The sequence below is a fragment of the Cololabis saira genome, chromosome 22 (genome assembly GCF_033807715.1).
Source record: "Cololabis saira isolate AMF1-May2022 chromosome 22, fColSai1.1, whole genome shotgun sequence".
NCBI lineage: Eukaryota > Metazoa > Chordata > Actinopteri > Beloniformes > Belonidae > Cololabis > Cololabis saira.
This window is the reverse complement of record NC_084608.1, coordinates 32,914,597-32,933,139: the sequence shown is the minus strand read 5'-3', so window position 1 is coordinate 32,933,139 and position 18,543 is coordinate 32,914,597. Positions and strand designations below refer to the sequence as shown.

The following is an 18,543-nucleotide window of genomic DNA, read 5'->3' as shown; positions in this document are numbered from 1 at the left end:
AAACTCTTGTTATAAGTAAGAATGTATGTAGATTCAGGGGTAGGATTTGATAAGTGGATACTTCAATCTAACTCCGTTTCGAACATGTTGGTGGATCCGTGAGAAAAACATATATGAATGAATGAATGAATGAATGAATGAATGAATGAATGAATGAATGAATGAATGAATGAATGAATGAATGAATGAATGAATGAATGTTATTTTTTTGTCATGTCCGAAGACACCAGAAACAGAAAATCATCAATGTACACTATCACACGGACTTAATTGGGAGCTGCACAATGTACACCGGGAAAAACAAAATAAATAAATCAAAATTAAAAATAAATAAATTAAAAATAATTAATATTTCTTTCTCCCCAACAAAAACCAGAATTGATATTTTTACATGTTACTTTTCTTCGTTTATCCCATGCTTTCTCTAAATAGTCAGCAAGTGCAAATACTTTATAATCAAAAATCCATTTGATATCTATATATATATATATATATATATATATATTTTTTTTTTTTATTTGCACTTTTTTTTTTTTTACTTTTTTGTATTCTTTTTTTTTTTGAACATGCATGTTCGAAATAAAAAAACAAAAATAACATTTTCACCATGTTCCTGTCCCCTCCCCCCCCGCCCCCCCCCCAACGTTTGTCGTTAGTTCGACCACCGTAACATTATTTAACGCCTCCAACACTAAAACCTACTTTCTTCACTAATTTTAACCATTCCTCCTTTATCTCATGTATCTCCTCCCACAGCGACCGGCCCCTCCTTCCCTCTCTCTGATCCTTACCGTCAGTGAAGAAGCCTCCTCCTCCTCCTCCTCCTCCTCCTCCTCCTCCTCCTCCTCACTCTCTCCCTGGCTCTGTCCGGCTCTGGTCTCCTGACTCGGTCGTGGGAAGATGCCGCCCCGCTGCCTCCTGGGTCTGCTGGGACTCCTGGTCCTCTGCACAGGTAGGACTCCGAGACCGGCTCACGGAAACCCGTTCCTCCTCAGGTTTAAGCTTTAATCAGCTGGTGTGAGACTGAGAGAGACTGCTGGACTGCTGGACATCGTAACCGGAGGAATATCCAGCAGTTATGATCTCCACTGCTGGCCCCGCCCCCTGGACGTTTGACTGGCGGCCTCATCGGCAGGGATGGGAATAAAGAACCGGTTCTTGTGCAGAACCGGTTCCCAGTGTTTTCAGTGCCTTGGAATTGTTTGCAAATTTTGAAAACGATTCCCTTTTCAATCCCAGTGAGCATGAATGACGTCAGTCCATAACAAACATGGCACTACAAACGCTTGAAAGTCGGGTTGTATTTCAGTAAAAAAGACGACAACAGGGCAACTTTCAATACTTGCCAAGTGGATATTTCGTCAAAGGGTTAGGGAAATATACAGTTTGATTGGATTTGACTGGATATTATTTGTCACTGGCTGACAGTTTTATTGTTGAGTGCTCAGTTCATATCATTCTCCGTTTAAAAGGATGAGAAACATGTTGAATATTCTTTTGGAATTGCCACAGAATATTTAATTTAATACTATTTAAATGTTTGGTGACCTTTTATAGTCCTTTTTTTTTCCAAATGAGAATCAATAGGGGAATTGATAAAGAACCGAATCGAAAATGGATCTGGAATCGTAAAACTCTTATCAGTTCCCATCCCTAGTCATCAGTGCTCGTGTTGACGGCGGTGCCGGTGCTGATGGGATGAGGAGTTTTTTTTAGAGCGGCCTGATCCCACCGAGGGCCGAGCAGCTTTTTGCATCCCTGAGAAACAAAAATACTCAAAGTACCAAGCTCTGGTTTGATGAGTGAAAGTCTAGTAAAGAGCAGAGCGAGGAGAAGTGGCGGCTCAGGTCCTGATCCTCAGACGGGAGCAGGGTGATTATCCACCGGTGACTCGGCGTCTGCGGCTCCTCGTGTCTCACAGCGAGGAGGAGCTGAGCCCGGACGCTGGAGGCTGAAGGTTAAGCCGCTGACGCACCAGCGGATCTGCGTCCAGGCAACGGCCGCGGCCGCGAGGCCGGGACGCTCACGGGAACGAGGTCACGGACACACGTGGACGGCCGAGCCTCCGACCCGCCGGGCCGTCGGGGCGATGCATCGCTCCTCAGCTGTAACTCCCAGCGCTGACCTTTGACCTTTGACCTGTGGTGAAAGGAACTGGGTCAAAGGTGACAAGTAAGAAGTTACGCTGGGAAACTTCCAGAAAGAAAGAGGGAAAATCCAAACTATGCTGGAAGGTGCTGAGTTTCTTGTGAGTCCCTAAACAGCTTCTCTGGTGCCAGATGTTCACACGGCTTCCCTTAATGAGAATATGTGACCCTAACACAGAACGACGTCCCAAAACCAGAGGAAACACGGATATAAACTGTTCAGCCTCCTTCTGGTAAATTATACAGAAGTAAATGTTCTTTTTTAGGCTACTTCCAAACCAAAGTTGGCAAAGAAACATCTTCCTTGTTCGTTTCAGGGATCAGAAACTGGAGGTCCAGTTTTATTCCATTTATTTATTTATTTATTTTTGTAAAGTTCAGAGAAACAGCAGTTTTGTGAAGATTTAAGTTTTTTTTCCATTTTAATAAGTCAGACTATACAGAAGAGGCTGAACCTAAACGGCCATCCCAGAGTAAACGGCAATTATAAACTAGCCCAAAACTAGCTTAATAGAGGGAATGCACATGACGTCACAGATGCAACAGTGTCAGAAAGACTGAGTGTCAGAAAGACTGAGTGTCAGAAAGACTGAGTGTCAGAAAGACTGAGTGTCAGAAAGACTGAGTGTCAGAAAGACTGAGTGTCAGAAAGACTGAGTGGCAGAAAGACTGAGTGGCAGAAAGACTGAGTGGCAGAAAGACTGAGTGTCAGCGTAAACTTTCAGTTTGAGCAACTCAAAAACATCTAAAATGGGAAAGAGCTGTTGTGCGATCGACTGTACTCATAGATTTAGCAAGAAATCGGAGTTATCGTTTTACAGACTGCCGAAAAATAAGCTTAAGAGAGACAAATGGATCGCTGCAATTCACAGAAACAACTTCAAGGCACCGAAACGTGGATTTGTGGTTCCCATTTTGTATCAGGTAATGTTGGATTTTTGGGTAGCTAACGTTAAACGGTCAAATCATAAAGTTTGGTGTCCTCATTACTTTAATTTCTACAACAAATCCTGCCTTGAAGTTGGACCAAGCGTCAAGACTTTTGTTCAAGCTTTGCTTCGTGTATTTCCCCGGCGTAGAAATTAAGTACATATAAATATCAGGAAACTGTATTCGTGGCCAAATATTAATGTCCATGGACCACTGGTTCTTGGTAACTGTACCAAATATTAATGTCCATGGACCACTGGTTCTTGGTAACTGTACCAAATATTAATGTCCATGGACCACTGGTTCTTGGTAACTGTACCAAATATTAATGTCCATGGACCACTGGTTCTTGGTAACTGTACCAAATATTAATGTCCATGGACCACTGGTTCTTGGTAACTGTACCAAATATTAATGTCCATGAACCACTGGTTCTTGGGGTAACTGTACGGGTCACTGTCAAGTCCAACTGCCTTTAATTTAAGCTGATAATCGGCTGTTATCCCGTCTTCTCCACTAGTTACAGCCATTTTTGCTGATGTTTTGCTGCTCAGTGCGAGTAAGGGGTCCAGTGGTCGTTTTTGTCTGATCAAAATCAAATCAAATGATCGAAGTGGGCCCAGCATCAATCCCTGCGGCACTCCTGCAGAGGAGACTGTCTTCTAACGTAGTTTGATTTAATCTCTAATAAATATGACGTCTCGTCTCCCATGTGGTGCAACCAGGCCAGGAGGAGCGCCGGACGCAAGAGTCCTGCGACAACTTCACGGACCTGGACCTGTCGCACTGCCTGATGGGAACCAGCCTGTACGTGCGGCTGCTGCTCTACACCCGCGACAACATCGACTGCGGCCGCGAGCTGCAGCACCAGCGGCTGTCGGAGCAGCCGCTGCTGGACCTGCGGCGGCCCACCGCCTTCGTCATCCACGGCTACCGGCCCACCGGGGCGCCGCCCATCTGGATCGACCACATCGTGCAGCTGCTGGCCGAGCAGCAGGACCTCAACGTCATCGTGGTGGACTGGAACCGCGGCGCCGCCAACTTCAACTACTTCACCGCCGTCACCTACACCAGGGAGGCGGCGCAGAACCTGACGGGCTTCCTGCTCACCATGCAGGTGCGACGCAGGTGTCACTGGTGTAGCAGGGCCGGCCCAGGCCTCTATTACTGCCAATAATACTGATTATTGATCATTCACACACCCACTATAAACTCATTTCATGTTCTTCCATTACTCATTACGAATACACTTGTAAAACTAGATGTAAGAACTTTTTGTTGTGGTTGGATTGTAATCCACAGTCAGTGCGTTTACATGGGAAGTTTAATTCCTCTTTAATTCAGAATTAAAATTAAATGCAATTTAAAATGAGTAAAAATTACCATGTAAACACCTAATTCTGAATGAAAATGGCCATTCTGAATTAAACTTAATTCAGAAGTAAGTGGCTGATTTATTCCGATTTTAAATCCAAATAGAATAATTCCGTGATCATGTTTACACTCATTCCTCTTTAAATTAATTCCGGTCTTTCTGCTCGTTCCCTCGGCCGTCTGTCTCCATGACGCTTATATTCCACGCTGGGCTGGTTTTCCAAACAAAGTTTCAAGATGGCAGCACGCAGTAAACGCTGGTCAAGAGCAGAGACCATTTATTTAATTGCAAATTTCCCCTCTGTGGGACTATTAAAGGATTATCTTATCTCTTATCTTATCTTAATAAATAGCTTGGAGGACCTGGAAATAATTAAAAGAACAGATGGAAACAGGAAACATAAAAATTGTGAGCTTTTCAAAGTTGTAGCGGCTAAGTTTGTTTTTCTTCCGGTAGTCGTAACTTCCGGTCCGACCCCCTATCCAATCAGAACCTTCCCAACCCCCAGACCTGTAGAGGAATTGGAGAAAGCCGATCAAACGTGTTTTCAATGTAAACCTCAATTCAGAATTACTATATCCATATAAACTTGAAATAAAAATAGTTTAATTCTGAATTATTTAATTCGGAATAATGAATTCCAAATTAAAAAACATCATGTAACCGTGGCCAATGATTAAGACCATGGAAGCTACAACAGATTAACAAACTTGCAGAAAATCTTTCAATTAATATTTATAAAGTCAGCAACGTCCCCTACTGGCCACACATAGAAGCAACAGATAAAAGGTCAAAGGTCACAGTTGCAGCAGTGTTGTTTCCATCATCCTATCGTCAGCCTGGCAGGTTTTTACCATCTATGGTTTTTAATCTGAAATAGAGGAAATTCAGCTTCAAGAGCAGCCTGGGGTTGATTTACACTTAATATTTAAAGTGATATAGTACTAAGTGATACTGAGTCATCTACAGTGTAGGCTACTAAAAGAAACAAAATAATCAAATAGATCATTTATAAACCATATACTGTAAACACGTTATCTACTTTATTTTTGGTTTTAAATAAACTGCAACAACAATGAAGTGCAACAACAAAGTACTACAAAAACTAGAACTATAATTAAAATCACTCAACTTAGATAAACAGAACCTCGTCAATATGTTCTCCATATAAGAATACATTCAAATGTACAAAAAAAGACATTATTAAACATAATAAACAAATAAAATCAAACAAATACTTAAATAATGATCTAAATAAACAGAGGTACCAGAAACAAGGTAATGAAAATTGTTTAAAATCAAATATTAAGTTAAATAATTAGTTCTGAAAACTATGTAAAAATGTGCAAAAGCTTTGGTAAAATTAGGGAGAAAAAAATTTAAGTAAACTACTGTAATACAAACCTTTGTATTTTTTTAACTCTTGGGGGCCCCCTAGTGGTCACCGGGCACTAAGCAGCCGCTTAGTCGCTTCTGTCTTGGGCCGGCCCGAGTATTGTGGTGTATTTGTGGTGTATCTGTGGTGTATTCCTGGTGTATTTGTGGTGTATCTGTGGTGTATTCCTGGTGTATTCCTGGTGTATTCCTGCTGTGGTCTGACTGAGGGGGGTTGTGGGTCTGCAGGAGGAGGGAGCCTCCCTGAGCTCGGTGCACCTCATCGGGGTCAGTCTGGGAGCTCACCTGGCCGGGTTCGTGGGGGCCCGGCTGAAGGGGAGGATCGGCCGCATCACAGGTGAGCTGATGAGGAGCCCTTAAAGAGACAGTACCGGGGCCAACACGTGCTGCCATGACGTGCAGGCTTAGGTAACCGTTAAACCACGCACAAGACACGCCCCCTTTAATGAGGCGTGGATCTCTCAGAGCAAAAGACACTCGGTGCGTCCGAAATGCCATACTGAACAGTATATACTAAACAGCATACTTAAGTTCAGCACACTTTTGAGTAAATATCAGTAATATGCATTCATTTTGACGTACTTCTCAGAGCCATACGGCACTTCCTGCCGTTGGGAGGGGGAGTTGTTACCATGGTAACAGCAGCAGTAGCAGCACCGCTCCGCTCTTTCCCGTTTATCCTGGCCCAAACAAGATGACATTATATAATATTATTATATACGGATATTATAATATTAATATCATATAATAATATTATTATACTTAATATTATACTTATGACATATACGTATCACTTAGCAACCAAACACCACTGCATTGCATTGTGGGAAGTTTCTGCTCGGCTAGTGTCCATCAATCCATACTAATACATTTCTCCAGAATGAGTATGGATAGAAATGCTATTGAGTACTTTCTAATGTTTCGGACGCACTAAAAAATCTCACACACTGTTTTTGCTACTCATTAGGGTGGAAGTAGGGGATTTTGGACGCAGCCACTTTCTTTTTTTTATAATAAACTTTATAAATCAAAATAGGTACAAACAAGTATGGCAATTCACAAAGGTGCACATCTATAGAGGCATCCTGGAGTGGAAATATCAAAGGTAAAATTGATTTAAATAAAATAAAGGTAAAGACACACAAAAAAAACAACTTTTTTTTTAATCTAACCTTTATTTACCCAGGTAAGTCAGTTGAGAACAGTTTCTCATTTACAATAACGACCTGGGACCTTCCAGGGGGTATATATTTTAGGATTAACATGTATTTGTGGGCAATTTTATTAATATTTCATACAGGTCTTCATATTTATTCTATACATTTCAGAGATAAAATCTTAGTACTCTTTTTTATGAATAGAAAATGTTGCTAGACAAAAAGATTACTACTACTACTACTGTCATTTAGCAGACACTTTTATCCAAAGTGACTTACATCTGAGAGAAAAACACTAGCACAAAATCACATAGGAGATTACAACAGTACAACAGTTCAATGTTTTTGTTTTTCAATAATTCTCCAAATATTATATTATACTACAAATAGATTCAGGAAGTTTAATTTTCGGTTTCATCCATCTTTCTACATTATTCCAACATATTTTGGTTTTGTTGCATTCATAGAAGATTTAGTCTATTGTTTCTATTTTCTTTTCACAAAATGTGCATTTATTGTCATCAATATTAAAACGATTTCTTAGTAGCTCTTTCAATAACCTTTCAATAGTTTTTTAAAATATTTAAATTATGTTATTTTTATTTAATTTCCCAGGAAATAGTGTTTCATTTTGACAACTTCTAATTGATTTTTCTGTCAGTAAATGAGGGAAAAGACCCTTTCCCAGATGTTTCATGAGAACAGTAAGAAGTAAAACATCCCTCCTGCTGTCCTGCAGGTCTGGACCCGGCCGGGCCGATGTTCACCAGCGCTACGCCGGAGGAGAGGCTGGATCCGTCTGACGCCATGTTCGTGGACGTCCTTCACACCGACATGGACTGTGAGTGTCTCAGCGTTACTGTGGTCACGGCCAAGTAAACACAAATACAAACACACACAGAAAGGATTCAGCAGTCGTCCTGAAATCCTGTTCTCGCTCTTCACTGATGAAGTTCACTGGTTTGAGATGTAGAAGGAACTAGAAATGGATCTGCAGCCCCAGAGTTGTAGTCAGGATCAGTCAAACCCTGTCAGACCCTTTATCACCAAACCGGTTCCAGAGCTGGTGCTGGTTCACAACTCATTCAACTAGGAAGCTGAGAACCGGTTTGTTTTTCCACAGCTCGGGTGCTAAGGGGAGCCACGTCATTACATCTCTGTAAACATCAGTTACGTCGCTGCGTCAAGGCTGGATTACGGTTCTGCGCTACACCTAGGGTTGCCACCTTTCAGAAATAGAAAAAAGGAACGCCTGATTTCAGCAGCGCAAGCGCCAAAAAAAAAGGAACGTCCCCAAAACTTCTAAACTGCATAGAAATGTGTTTATTTTATATGAAAAAAACAAAATGCTTTGATTTAAAGTTTAAAGTTCTTTAATAGTATTGAACTTGCACGACTGTACAGACAGCCAATCATACAACTGAAATACCATGTGTGTCCACATCAGCCCAGATGTAGAATAAGCTACAGGTGAAGGTCGGGAAATTAGAATATGGTATAAAAGTTAATTTATTTCAATAATACAACTTAAAAGGCGAAACTAATACGTTACATAGTCTCATTGCATGCAAAACAAGATATGTAAAACCTTTGTTATAGTTTTGATGATTGAATTGTTTATTGATTTAATAAAATATTCTAATTTTTTTATTTTTTTTATTTGGGGTTTTCATAAACTGTGAGCCATAATCACCAAAATTATAACAAATAAAGGCTTGTAATATCTAACTTTTCATGTAGTAGGAAATAATATAATTTTTTCACCTTTAGTTGAATTTACTGAAACAAATGAAGTTTTGCAATATATTCAAATTCTCCGACCTTCACCTGTATATTATGAAATCAATAAATAAGAGCATAATATATGTCTGTATTGGTTCAAAACGGAACTCAACTTTTAATTCTCAATTAAGGAACAATTACGTATTTTAAGGGATGGGTGGCGACCCTAGCTACACCAACACAGAGCCTATGCCGTCGCCGTGACGCCATCGTGAACCTCCGGACTTCTCCATCACTCCATTTCACGGCGGTGCAGTACCCCCCGCGGCCACTAGAGGGTTGGGGGGGGGGCGATCTTTTCCTCAATGGTTTATCCGACTTTTTCCGGTCACAGTGAATCAAAGAGATAAGGACAACTATTGTGCAAAAAAAACTAAACAAAATAAATCACACACACACGAAGAAAAGAGCGCTGAAAGTTCACGACTGCTTCAAACCGGAAACCGGAAATGCGTTGCTACCAAGCGAACCAATCACAGCCCTCTCGGTCTGCGTTGGTCTGCGACCTTTTGATGCGTAGTTACAATTTGTGGGAGGTTCCAGACTCAGAACTGGCCCAGAACCAGAACCAGCCTGAGCCTGGAACCGGTTTGGTGGAAAGGGGGTATGAGAGAACCGTCATCCGGGTCGGAGAAGCAGCTTCTCAGCTCAAAACTGCAAACACCTCGTGGCCTTCAGCATCTGCAGGGATCGGTGCTGAGAGGAGGCTTCAAGTAACGAAGTACAAATACTTTGTTACCTTACTTAAGTAGAAATTTTGGTTATCTATACTTCACTGGAGTAATTATTTTTCAGACGACTTTTTACTTTTCCTCCTTACATTTTCACGCAATTATCTGTACTTTTTACTCCTTACATTTTAAAAACAGCCTCGTTACTCTATTTCATTTCGGCCTTTAAAAAAATAGAGTGAATTTGGTTGTGGTTGTTTCAGATGTTCTTGTCCAGTTTTGTTCTTACATCCGTTCCCTCAGATTCCTGCAACTAAACTTGGATGTACATTCCAATAAAGGTTAGGATAAATGATAACATGCCTCTGAAGTTTGACTTTTTGCACCATTACAATACTTATAGGCAACTAGTCATCATATCTCCTGCTCTCTGAAACACATGTTAATGCTCAATAGTACACATATATGCTTCTTTAATATATTTGCATTATACTAAGATAAATTCATTTTCAATGGCTTTTGTCCTTAATGGCTTTTTTCCCCCTTACATTACTTTTACTTTTATACTTTAAGTAGTTTTGAAACCAGTACTTTTATACTTTTACTTGAGTAAAAAACTTGAGTTGATACTTCAACTTCTACAGGAGTATTTTTAAACTCTAGTATCTATACTTCTACCTGAAATGAATGTGAATACTGAAAACACCTCTGGACCTGGTCTGTGCTGGTCTGGTGTGAGACCTGGTCTGATGTGAGACCTGGTCTGATGTGAGACCTGGTCTGGTGTGAGACCTGGTCTGATCAGAGACCTGGTCTGATCAGAGACCTGGTTAGTGACGTCTCTGGTTTTGTCTGCAGCGTTCGGGCTGAGAGGAGCCCACGGCCACGTCGACTTCTACGCCAACGGCGGCGCCGACCAGCCCGGATGTCCAAAGACCATATTCGCAGGTGAGCGGTGTCTCAACACGAGCAGACACGTGTAACCACGTCTCACCACGTCTCACCACGTCTCACCGCTTGTCCCCTGCTGTCCCTGCAGGTAAATCCTACTTCGTGTGCGACCACCAGCGCTCCGTGTTCCTGTACCTGTGCGCGCTGAACCGGACCTGCACCCTGACGGGCTACCCCTGCCCGTCCTACAGCCACTTCCTGGACGGACGCTGCCTGCAGTGCGAGGCCTTCAAGCCGGCGTCCTGCCCCGTGCTGGGTAGGCTGGGGGGGAAACTAATATATAATCTCACATGTAAACATACTTTGTTTACTAAAGTAACTTTGATTTAAAAGTATATAAACTAGGGCTGGGGATCAATTCAAATGTCAAGAATCGATTCAATTCCGATTCTTAAGATTCAGAATCGATTATCAAGATTTGATTCCGATATTGATTTGGGTTAGTGTTATTAAAACTGTTTTTCAGCTGTTGCACGAATTATATGACTGTAGTTATGCAACATATTAATACTAGTATTATATTGAGATTCAACCGCAAGTATTGCAGCTAATGATGCTGTAAGGACCAATCAGCTCCCAGAATGCTGATAGAACTGCTTTCAGAAACATCGTGGGTCAGAATTACCAAACAGATCCAGGGAGGAAACAGAGACAGAGGAAATCACTTTTATTTTTTCCCATTTTTGAGAATTTGGTTTTTAGCATTTTATGCAAATATAACCCCAAGACAGTATATAAAGTAAAGAAATATAGACAATTTATGCAATTATAACTGAAAACTTTAATGTTTTCAAACCTTTAAACATATTTAAAGGCACAAAACATGGCACCAGTTATTCTTGTGTCCAAAACATTCCTTTTTTGAAAAAAGGGAAAAAAAGGAAAAAAAAAAAAAAACAACCAAAAGTTGTAATGTAATGATGAAAAAAAATAATAAAAAAATCGATCTTTGGACTTAAGAATTGATTTTTCGGCATTAATATGAGCATTGATTTAGAATTGGACACTCAAAAAAAAAAATCAGGTTTCTTGCAAGAATCCGCGCCCGAGTGAAAACAGCCAATCAGAGCCGGGGGGCGTGTCTCAGCATGTGCGGTTGCCATGGTTATTTATTTACACTTGTTCCTTCATTCATGTCGTTTATATTGAACAGTTTTTTGTTGTTTTTTCTAACTTTATTAAAATGAAAATTACAATAGTTAAAGACATTTTTGAACAATCCCTGACAGAGGGCTTTTCCGTCACATTTGTTCAAGTTAGCACTTAAATGGTTACATGTTTAAATATTGCTTCACTGATGTCCATCCGTTCTCATGTGATGCATGACATAGATTTGTTTCAGTCTCATCTTCTAGTTCTCGTTGGTGAGAGTGTCTTCTTCCAATTTACAGTTAGGCCTATGTTGAAAAAAGTCGATTTTCCTATTCTAAATCGATTCTCATAGTAATTCCTAAAAATTAATTAATGTCTAAAGATCGATTTTTTTTTCATCTGTACATTACAACATTTGGTTGTTGTTTTTTTTATGCCCAAAAAAGGAATGCTTTGTTGGTCACAAGAATAACTAGTGCATGTTTTTGCCTTTAAATATGTTTAAAGGTATGAAAACATTAGAGTTTTCAGTTATAATTGCATACATTTTCTATATTTCATTACTTTATATACTGTGTTGGGGTTACATTTGCATAAAATGCTAAAAACCAAATTCTCAAAAACTAAAAACTGAAATAGACCGAAAATGGAAAAAAAAATTTTAACGGAATGTGGGAAAAAATAAAAGCGATTTCATCCGTCTCTGTTTCCTCCCTGGATCTGTTTGATAATTCTGACCCACGATGTTTCTGAAAGCAGTTCTATCAGCATTCTGGGAGCTGATTGGTCCTTACAGCATCATTAGCTGCAATACTTGCTGTTTAATCTCAATATAATACTAGTATTAATATGTTGCATAACTACAGTCATATAATTCATGCAACAGCTCAAAAAACAGTTTTAATAACACTAACCCAAATCAATATTGGAATTGAATTGAATCAAATCAAATCAAATCTTGATAATCGATTCTGAATCTTAAGAATCAGAATCGAATCGATTCTTGACATTTCTTGCAATCATCAAAACTATACGTAGCATAAATCTCTTGTCCCTGCTTGTTAGATTGTCCAGGAAAACTCCCTATTCAACGGTTTTTGTCAGGAAAGTGAACTTTTGTGGTGGGACGAGCTCTTTGACTCAGCTCTTTGACCTGCAGGGTACGACCTGGGCCCGTGGAGAGACGCTCTCCTGCGACTGGGACAAACCAAAGTGTTCTTCAGCACCACGGCGACGCCGCCCTACAAGAGTGAGTACCCGGCCCCGCTCCCCGTCTGACCCCGGCCCCGCTGAGCTCACCTTGAGGGGCTTATTCTTGGATTAAGAGCTATTTGGAAAATAGACAGCAATGTGTACAAATTAATAACACTATCATAATTCAGGGAGGCGTACCCCAGGGATCTGTGATTGGTCCAAAACTTTTTTTACTTTATATAAATGATATTTGTAATGTTAATGAACTGTTAAAATGTATTACGAATATGTTCTGGGAAAAATGTAAAGGAACTACTGTCCTCAATTGAAAGGGAATTAAACATTCTTAAAACTTGGTTTGACGTCAATAGGTTGTCACTTAACATTAAAAAAAAAGACAAAATTTATGGTTTTTGGAAACCGAAAAGAAATTTATGGGGATATTACATTAAAAATATGTGAGTATTTGATATAAAATTCTTAGGGGTTGTTATTGATTGTAAATTAACATGGAAACAACATATTAGATACATAAAAGGAAAGATTGCAAAGTCAATAGCAATCCTATAAGTCCAGAAATATATTAAATCATAAAGCACTACATTTAATTTATTGTTCACTAATACTAGCTTATATATGGTATTGTGTGGGAGTTTGGGGCTCCACGTATAAGACAACAATAAATGCTATAGTCCTCTTACAAGAACGAGCCATACGTTTTATTAACAGGGTGGGAAACTATGAACATACAAATCCATTGTTTATAAAATCCCATGTTATGACATTTTATGATTTGGTTTATTACAAAATAATGCAAATAATGTATAAAGTTAGATTAAAGTTACTCCCTGTCTGCGTACAACGTTTTCTCAATACATGAGTCAAAATATAATTTGCGTGATGTTTGTAAATTTGTTGTACAAAAAGCCAGAAAAGAGACTAAAAGGAGACGTTTATCTGTTGTGGGAGTTAAACTATGGAATGACGCTAACCTAGATTTACCAACGTGCAGCTCATTTTCAGTTTACAAAAAAAAGATTTCTAGAGCAATCTTTCAAAGTTACAAAGGTTAATATGTATTTGTTTTTGTTTGCTGCTGTTCTGTGATATTTATACAAGACTGTCTCAGAAAATTAGAATATTGTGATTTTCTGTAATGCAATTACAAAAACAAAAATGTCATACATTCTGGATTCATTACAAATCAACTGAAATATTGCAAGCCTTTTATTATTTTAATATTGCTGATCATGGCTTACAGCTTAAGAAAACTCAAATATCCTATCTCAAAAAATTAGAATATTCTGGGAATCTTAATCTTAAACTGTAAGCCATAATCAGCAATATTAAAATAATAAAAGGCTTGCAATATTTCAGTTGATTTGTAATGAATCCAGAATGTATGACTTTTTTTTTTTTTTTAAATTGCATTACAGAAAATAAAGAACTTTATCACAATATTCTAATTTTCTGAGACAGTCCTGTATATAAATATATAAAAAATGTCTTTACTATTATATATGTAAACCTTATTGGTCCTCCTTTTCTGGTTTAGTTTTGCTATTGTTTGTTATTTTGTATGTAGGACAGGCATTAATATAAGCACTTTGCTTCTGCCTGTGCCTTTTCACTCACTATTTTTCGATAATGTTTGTGTTCAATGTTTGCAGTGTGATGTGACTGAATAAAGAATTTCAGTCACTCAGCTCTGGTGTTTTGTGTGTTCCTGTGTGCAGAGCTGAGCTACCGCGTGGACATGGCCACCTGGAACCAGTACCTGCGCTGGGGCGTGGTCTACATCCGGCTGCACAGCGGCAGGAACTCCACCGAGGCCCGCGTGGACCAGTGAGTCTCCATCATGGTCTCCATCCCACGCCGGCGTTGCCACCATAGACATATACGTAGACGCCGCATCGAGTGTTCTTAAGTAAATGGACTTATTTTCATAAAGCGCCTTTCTACAAAGAAATGTACGTTTTACGTCTCATTTATTCATTCACACACGCACTAATATATTTGGGAAACAGTTAGGAACCAAATATAATATATTTAATTTTCTCAGATGGCAAAAAGTAGAACTTTATTGATCCCACATAGGAGTAATTCATGTTATATCAGCTATAGAGAACAAGGTAGTGCCGAAAAACAATATATATCCCCCTCACAAAAATAAGAAAAATACAATACAATAAGAAAAACAATAAAATAACGTTTGAACCATTTTTCAGACAATAAAAGCTGTTACTGCTGCTCTGTAGAAACGTCGTCATCTACTCCATCCCGCAAACAGGACCAGGATGTTATTTTATTGTCTGAAAAATGGTTAAAATATGTTATTTTGTTACTTGTAACTTTGTTACTTACTTTTGTTGATGAGAAAATAGGTTTCTCTATTTTTCTTATTTTTGTGAGGGGGGATATATATTGTTTTTCAGCACTACCTTGTTCTCTATAGCTGATATAACATGAATTACTCCTATGCAGAGGTGGGTAGTAACGAGCTACATTTACTCCGTTACATTTACTTGAGTAAGTTTTGGGAAATGTTGTACTTTTAGGAGTAGTTTTGAATCACTATACTTTTTACTTTTACTTGAGTAGATTTGTGAAGAAGAAACTGTTCCTCTTACTCCGCTACATTAGGCTACATTGAGCTGTTACTTTTCTTTTATCCCTTTTATCCACGTACGCGTCAATCTCATGACATCACTGGGTGATTCTTTGGGAACATTTTTTGTTTTTGCATGTTTTGTCACATTTACACAGACTCAAACACACACAGAGTTTCTATGAGTTCATGTTTGTTCTAGTTCTGGCTGCGGAGCCTGGTTAAAAAAGAAAAATAGCTACTTGTGCTTAATTTATTTTTGTATTCTGTTATTATCTTATTTATTTTATTATTTATTAAAGTACTTGAATTTACTTTAAGATTATTTTAATTTAAGCTATTTAAAATTTTTTATATTATTTTATTGATTTAATTTGCCTGAAGATGATTATTTTGTACTTTTGTCTGTTTGAATGGTTGTGTTAAAAAAAAAAAATCAGCGTTACTCAACAGTTACTCAGTTCTTGAGTAGTTTTTTATTTGGATTATTTATCCAAATAAAAATTAATTTTATTTGGATGACTACTTTTTACTTCTACTTGAGTCATATTATTCTGAAGTAACAGTACTTTTACTTGAGTACAATTTTTGGCTATTCTACCCAGCTCTGCTCCTATGTGGGATCAATAAAGTTCTTATTTTTGCCATCTGAGAAAATTAAATATATTATATTTGGTGCCTAACTGTTTCCCAAGTATATTAGTAAGTGTGTGAATGAATAAATGAAACGTAAAACGTAAATGTCTTTGTAGAAAGGCGCTTTATGAACATAACTCCATTTACTTGTTTGCAGCGCAGTCTTGAACATCCAATATGGCGGCGGTGTTGACGTATGGCAGCAGCTTCATGGGGCGTCTACGTACAGATGTCTATGGTTGCCACGGTAACCCCCACCCCCCCGCTGAACGCTCCTCTCTGCCCGCAGGAAGCTGCTCCGGTTCGAGCAGTACACCTCCACCCGCCTGCTGGCCCAGTTCGACGAGGACCTGCAGAACATCCAGAAGATCTCCCTCCGGATCGGCACCGGCAACATCATCGGGCCGCGCTACAAGATCCGGCTGCTGAGGATCCGCTTCACGCCGCTGGACGACCCCGGGAGGTCAGTGTCATGATCAAAACAAGCCCAGGTTTTTAAAAACCTGAATATGACCCCTGGGTTACTCCTTTTAAAACTGAATATTGGGTCATGTAAACACCAAACGGAATATCCCGATCAAACGGAACAGGAAGTTGTTTTCTGCTCATGCTCTGCTCACAAGGAATCCTGGTCTTTTGAGTCCAGGAAGTTCTTATAAACACGGAGAAACGCAAGAACAGGAGGAGACTAATCACTTCATAAATGTAATGAAGGATATGAACATTTCTGCATTTGTAGACGCTAGAAAGTACCGGGATAGAAGATTTACAAGAAGGTGAGAGAAACGTTGCGCGAAGCAGCATTTGTTTTGAATTTGGATACAGGAAGAAGAAGCGGAAATGACGGTAATTGCGTCATGATGTTCTCCGCGCGTCGCTGGTTTGATCAGATATCCCAAATGATTAATTACCATGTAAACAGGGATAACCCTGTTTGCTCACGCATGTAAACAGAATATTCCTAATGTTTCAGTAACCGGATTATTAGCAATAACCCGAATTTTGACTGCATGTAAACGTAGTCACTGATGTATTTGATTGTGTATCTAAGGAAGGAAGGTGTTCGATAAAGTTAAAAAATGAGAGTGAGAGAAGCTTCAAGCGGCTTTTAAAAAATGTTTCAGTTTGTCTCGGCGCTGCTGAAAAGTCAGCTGGAGCCGTGAGCAGCTATGAAGAGACAGAGCTCCTGGTAGATCTGGTCGTTCCTTATCGCCCGTCTAGATCTTTTTAATTCTCTCCTCAGACACCAGGTTTATGAACATCTGCACCTCAGAGTTGGATCAAACAGACGTTTGCTGCCGTTGCTGGTTGAATAAAATGAACAAGAATCTCCATCAGAGTCTCTTTCTCTGATGTCACATCCTGACTCAGACGTCTGACTCCAACCCCCCGACCAATCGGTGGCCTGTAGTGTGATGACATCACAGCCCGACTCAGCCGCTTAGAACCTCGTCAGAATAGTTACAGAAAAGTATCTACTAGACACGTTAGACCCCTGGTGGAGAAGCACCAAACCGAGGCGAGGAGAGACGAGTAGGTTCTGGTGGAAAAGCACCATAACATGGCTTTGCCCCCAGAACCGGGTCAGGAAGGTTAACTGGATGATTCTTTCATGTAGACGTGTCTGTGTTGAGTTTTCCACTAAACCGGTTCCAGAGGTGGTTCTGGTTCAACTAGGAACAAGCTGAGATCAGTTTATTTTTCCATAGTTTGGGTGCTAAGGGGAGCCACGTCATTACGTTACTGCAAACGTCAGTTAAGTTGCTGCGTTTGTGTGAAAGTTGCAGCAGCAACAAGGTATTTACTCCTGGACCACATCTCTAAGGCTTTCAGACCTGTGGCCCATTTGTTTTGTTCCGATTCAGGGGCTAAATCAATACAGTTGTTTTGTTTCTTGTTTGTGGGGTTTGTTTTCACAAGGCAACCGTCTGTAGCGGTTCAAAGCTGTTAACAAATGCCATGCGCGAAGCAGCTGTTCTCTCATTGGTCAGAAATGAACGCGGAAGGAGTTTCCTCTTCCGCACCCTGGGGAAAACAACAACTATGGAGCATCGTAAGGGAGTGTGGCTAGTTTGTTTCTGTGGTTAATCGTCCAGGTCTGGAATGGAAGCGAGCCGAGACCACCTCTCCTAGGAGATCTCAGCTCGCTTGTTTTGTCCCGCATCCGAGCACAATTGACGATTTTTGAAAGCCCAGTTCCAAACTCAGCACTGGCCCAGAACCAGAACCAGCCCTGGAACCGGTGTGGTGGAAAAGGGTTATGTGAGGATGTGCTGGACTAACTGGACTCTGCTCTTCCACAGGCCTCTGTTGTGCCGCTTCGACATCATCATGGAGGAGAACATGGAGGTTTCCTTCCGGCCTCTGCCCTGCAACTCCCGCGACTAACTCGGACCGGACTCTACACTGAACCTGAGATCCAGCCGGGCCCTGAGATCCAGCCGGGCCCTGAGATCCAGCCGGGCCCTGAGATCCAGCCGGGCCCTGGCCTCCAGGGGGACCAGAACCAGGAGCCTGATGAGATTCCCGTCTGCAGGTCCAGGATCTTCAAGACAGCCGGCCTCCTGGTTCATCTGCAGTATTTGCTTTCAGCAGTTCATGTAAA

The 18,543-nt window shown here is 40.1% G+C and overlaps 1 protein-coding gene across 1 annotated transcript; it reads left to right on the top strand.

The window, feature by feature from the left end:
* The first annotated feature begins 862 nt into the window (after positions 1-862).
* Positions 863-18,458, top strand: lipib (lipase, member Ib). The gene is made up of 10 exons (XM_061713387.1): positions 863-952; positions 3,803-4,194; positions 6,076-6,184; positions 7,744-7,845; positions 10,316-10,405; positions 10,497-10,664; positions 12,660-12,749; positions 14,431-14,539; positions 16,228-16,401; positions 18,242-18,458. Exons 1-10 carry the CDS (start codon positions 901-903, stop codon positions 18,324-18,326), a joined length of 1,371 nt encoding a protein of 456 aa, XP_061569371.1. The 5' UTR covers positions 863-900; the 3' UTR covers positions 18,327-18,458.
* Positions 18,459-18,543: the final 85 nt, after the last annotated feature.

Bases quoted from the DNA above. Each gene is read 5' to 3' on its own strand.
- lipib (XM_061713387.1), top strand. From the start codon at position 901: ATGCCGCCCCGCTGCCTCCTGGGTCTGCTGGGACTCCTGGTCCTCTGC. The intron at 4,195-6,075 runs GTGCGACGCAGG...GTGGGTCTGCAG, and splicing joins GCTTCCTGCTCACCATGCAG to GAGGAGGGAGCCTCCCTGAG. The intron at 7,846-10,315 runs GTGAGTGTCTCA...TTTTGTCTGCAG, and splicing joins CCTTCACACCGACATGGACT to CGTTCGGGCTGAGAGGAGCC.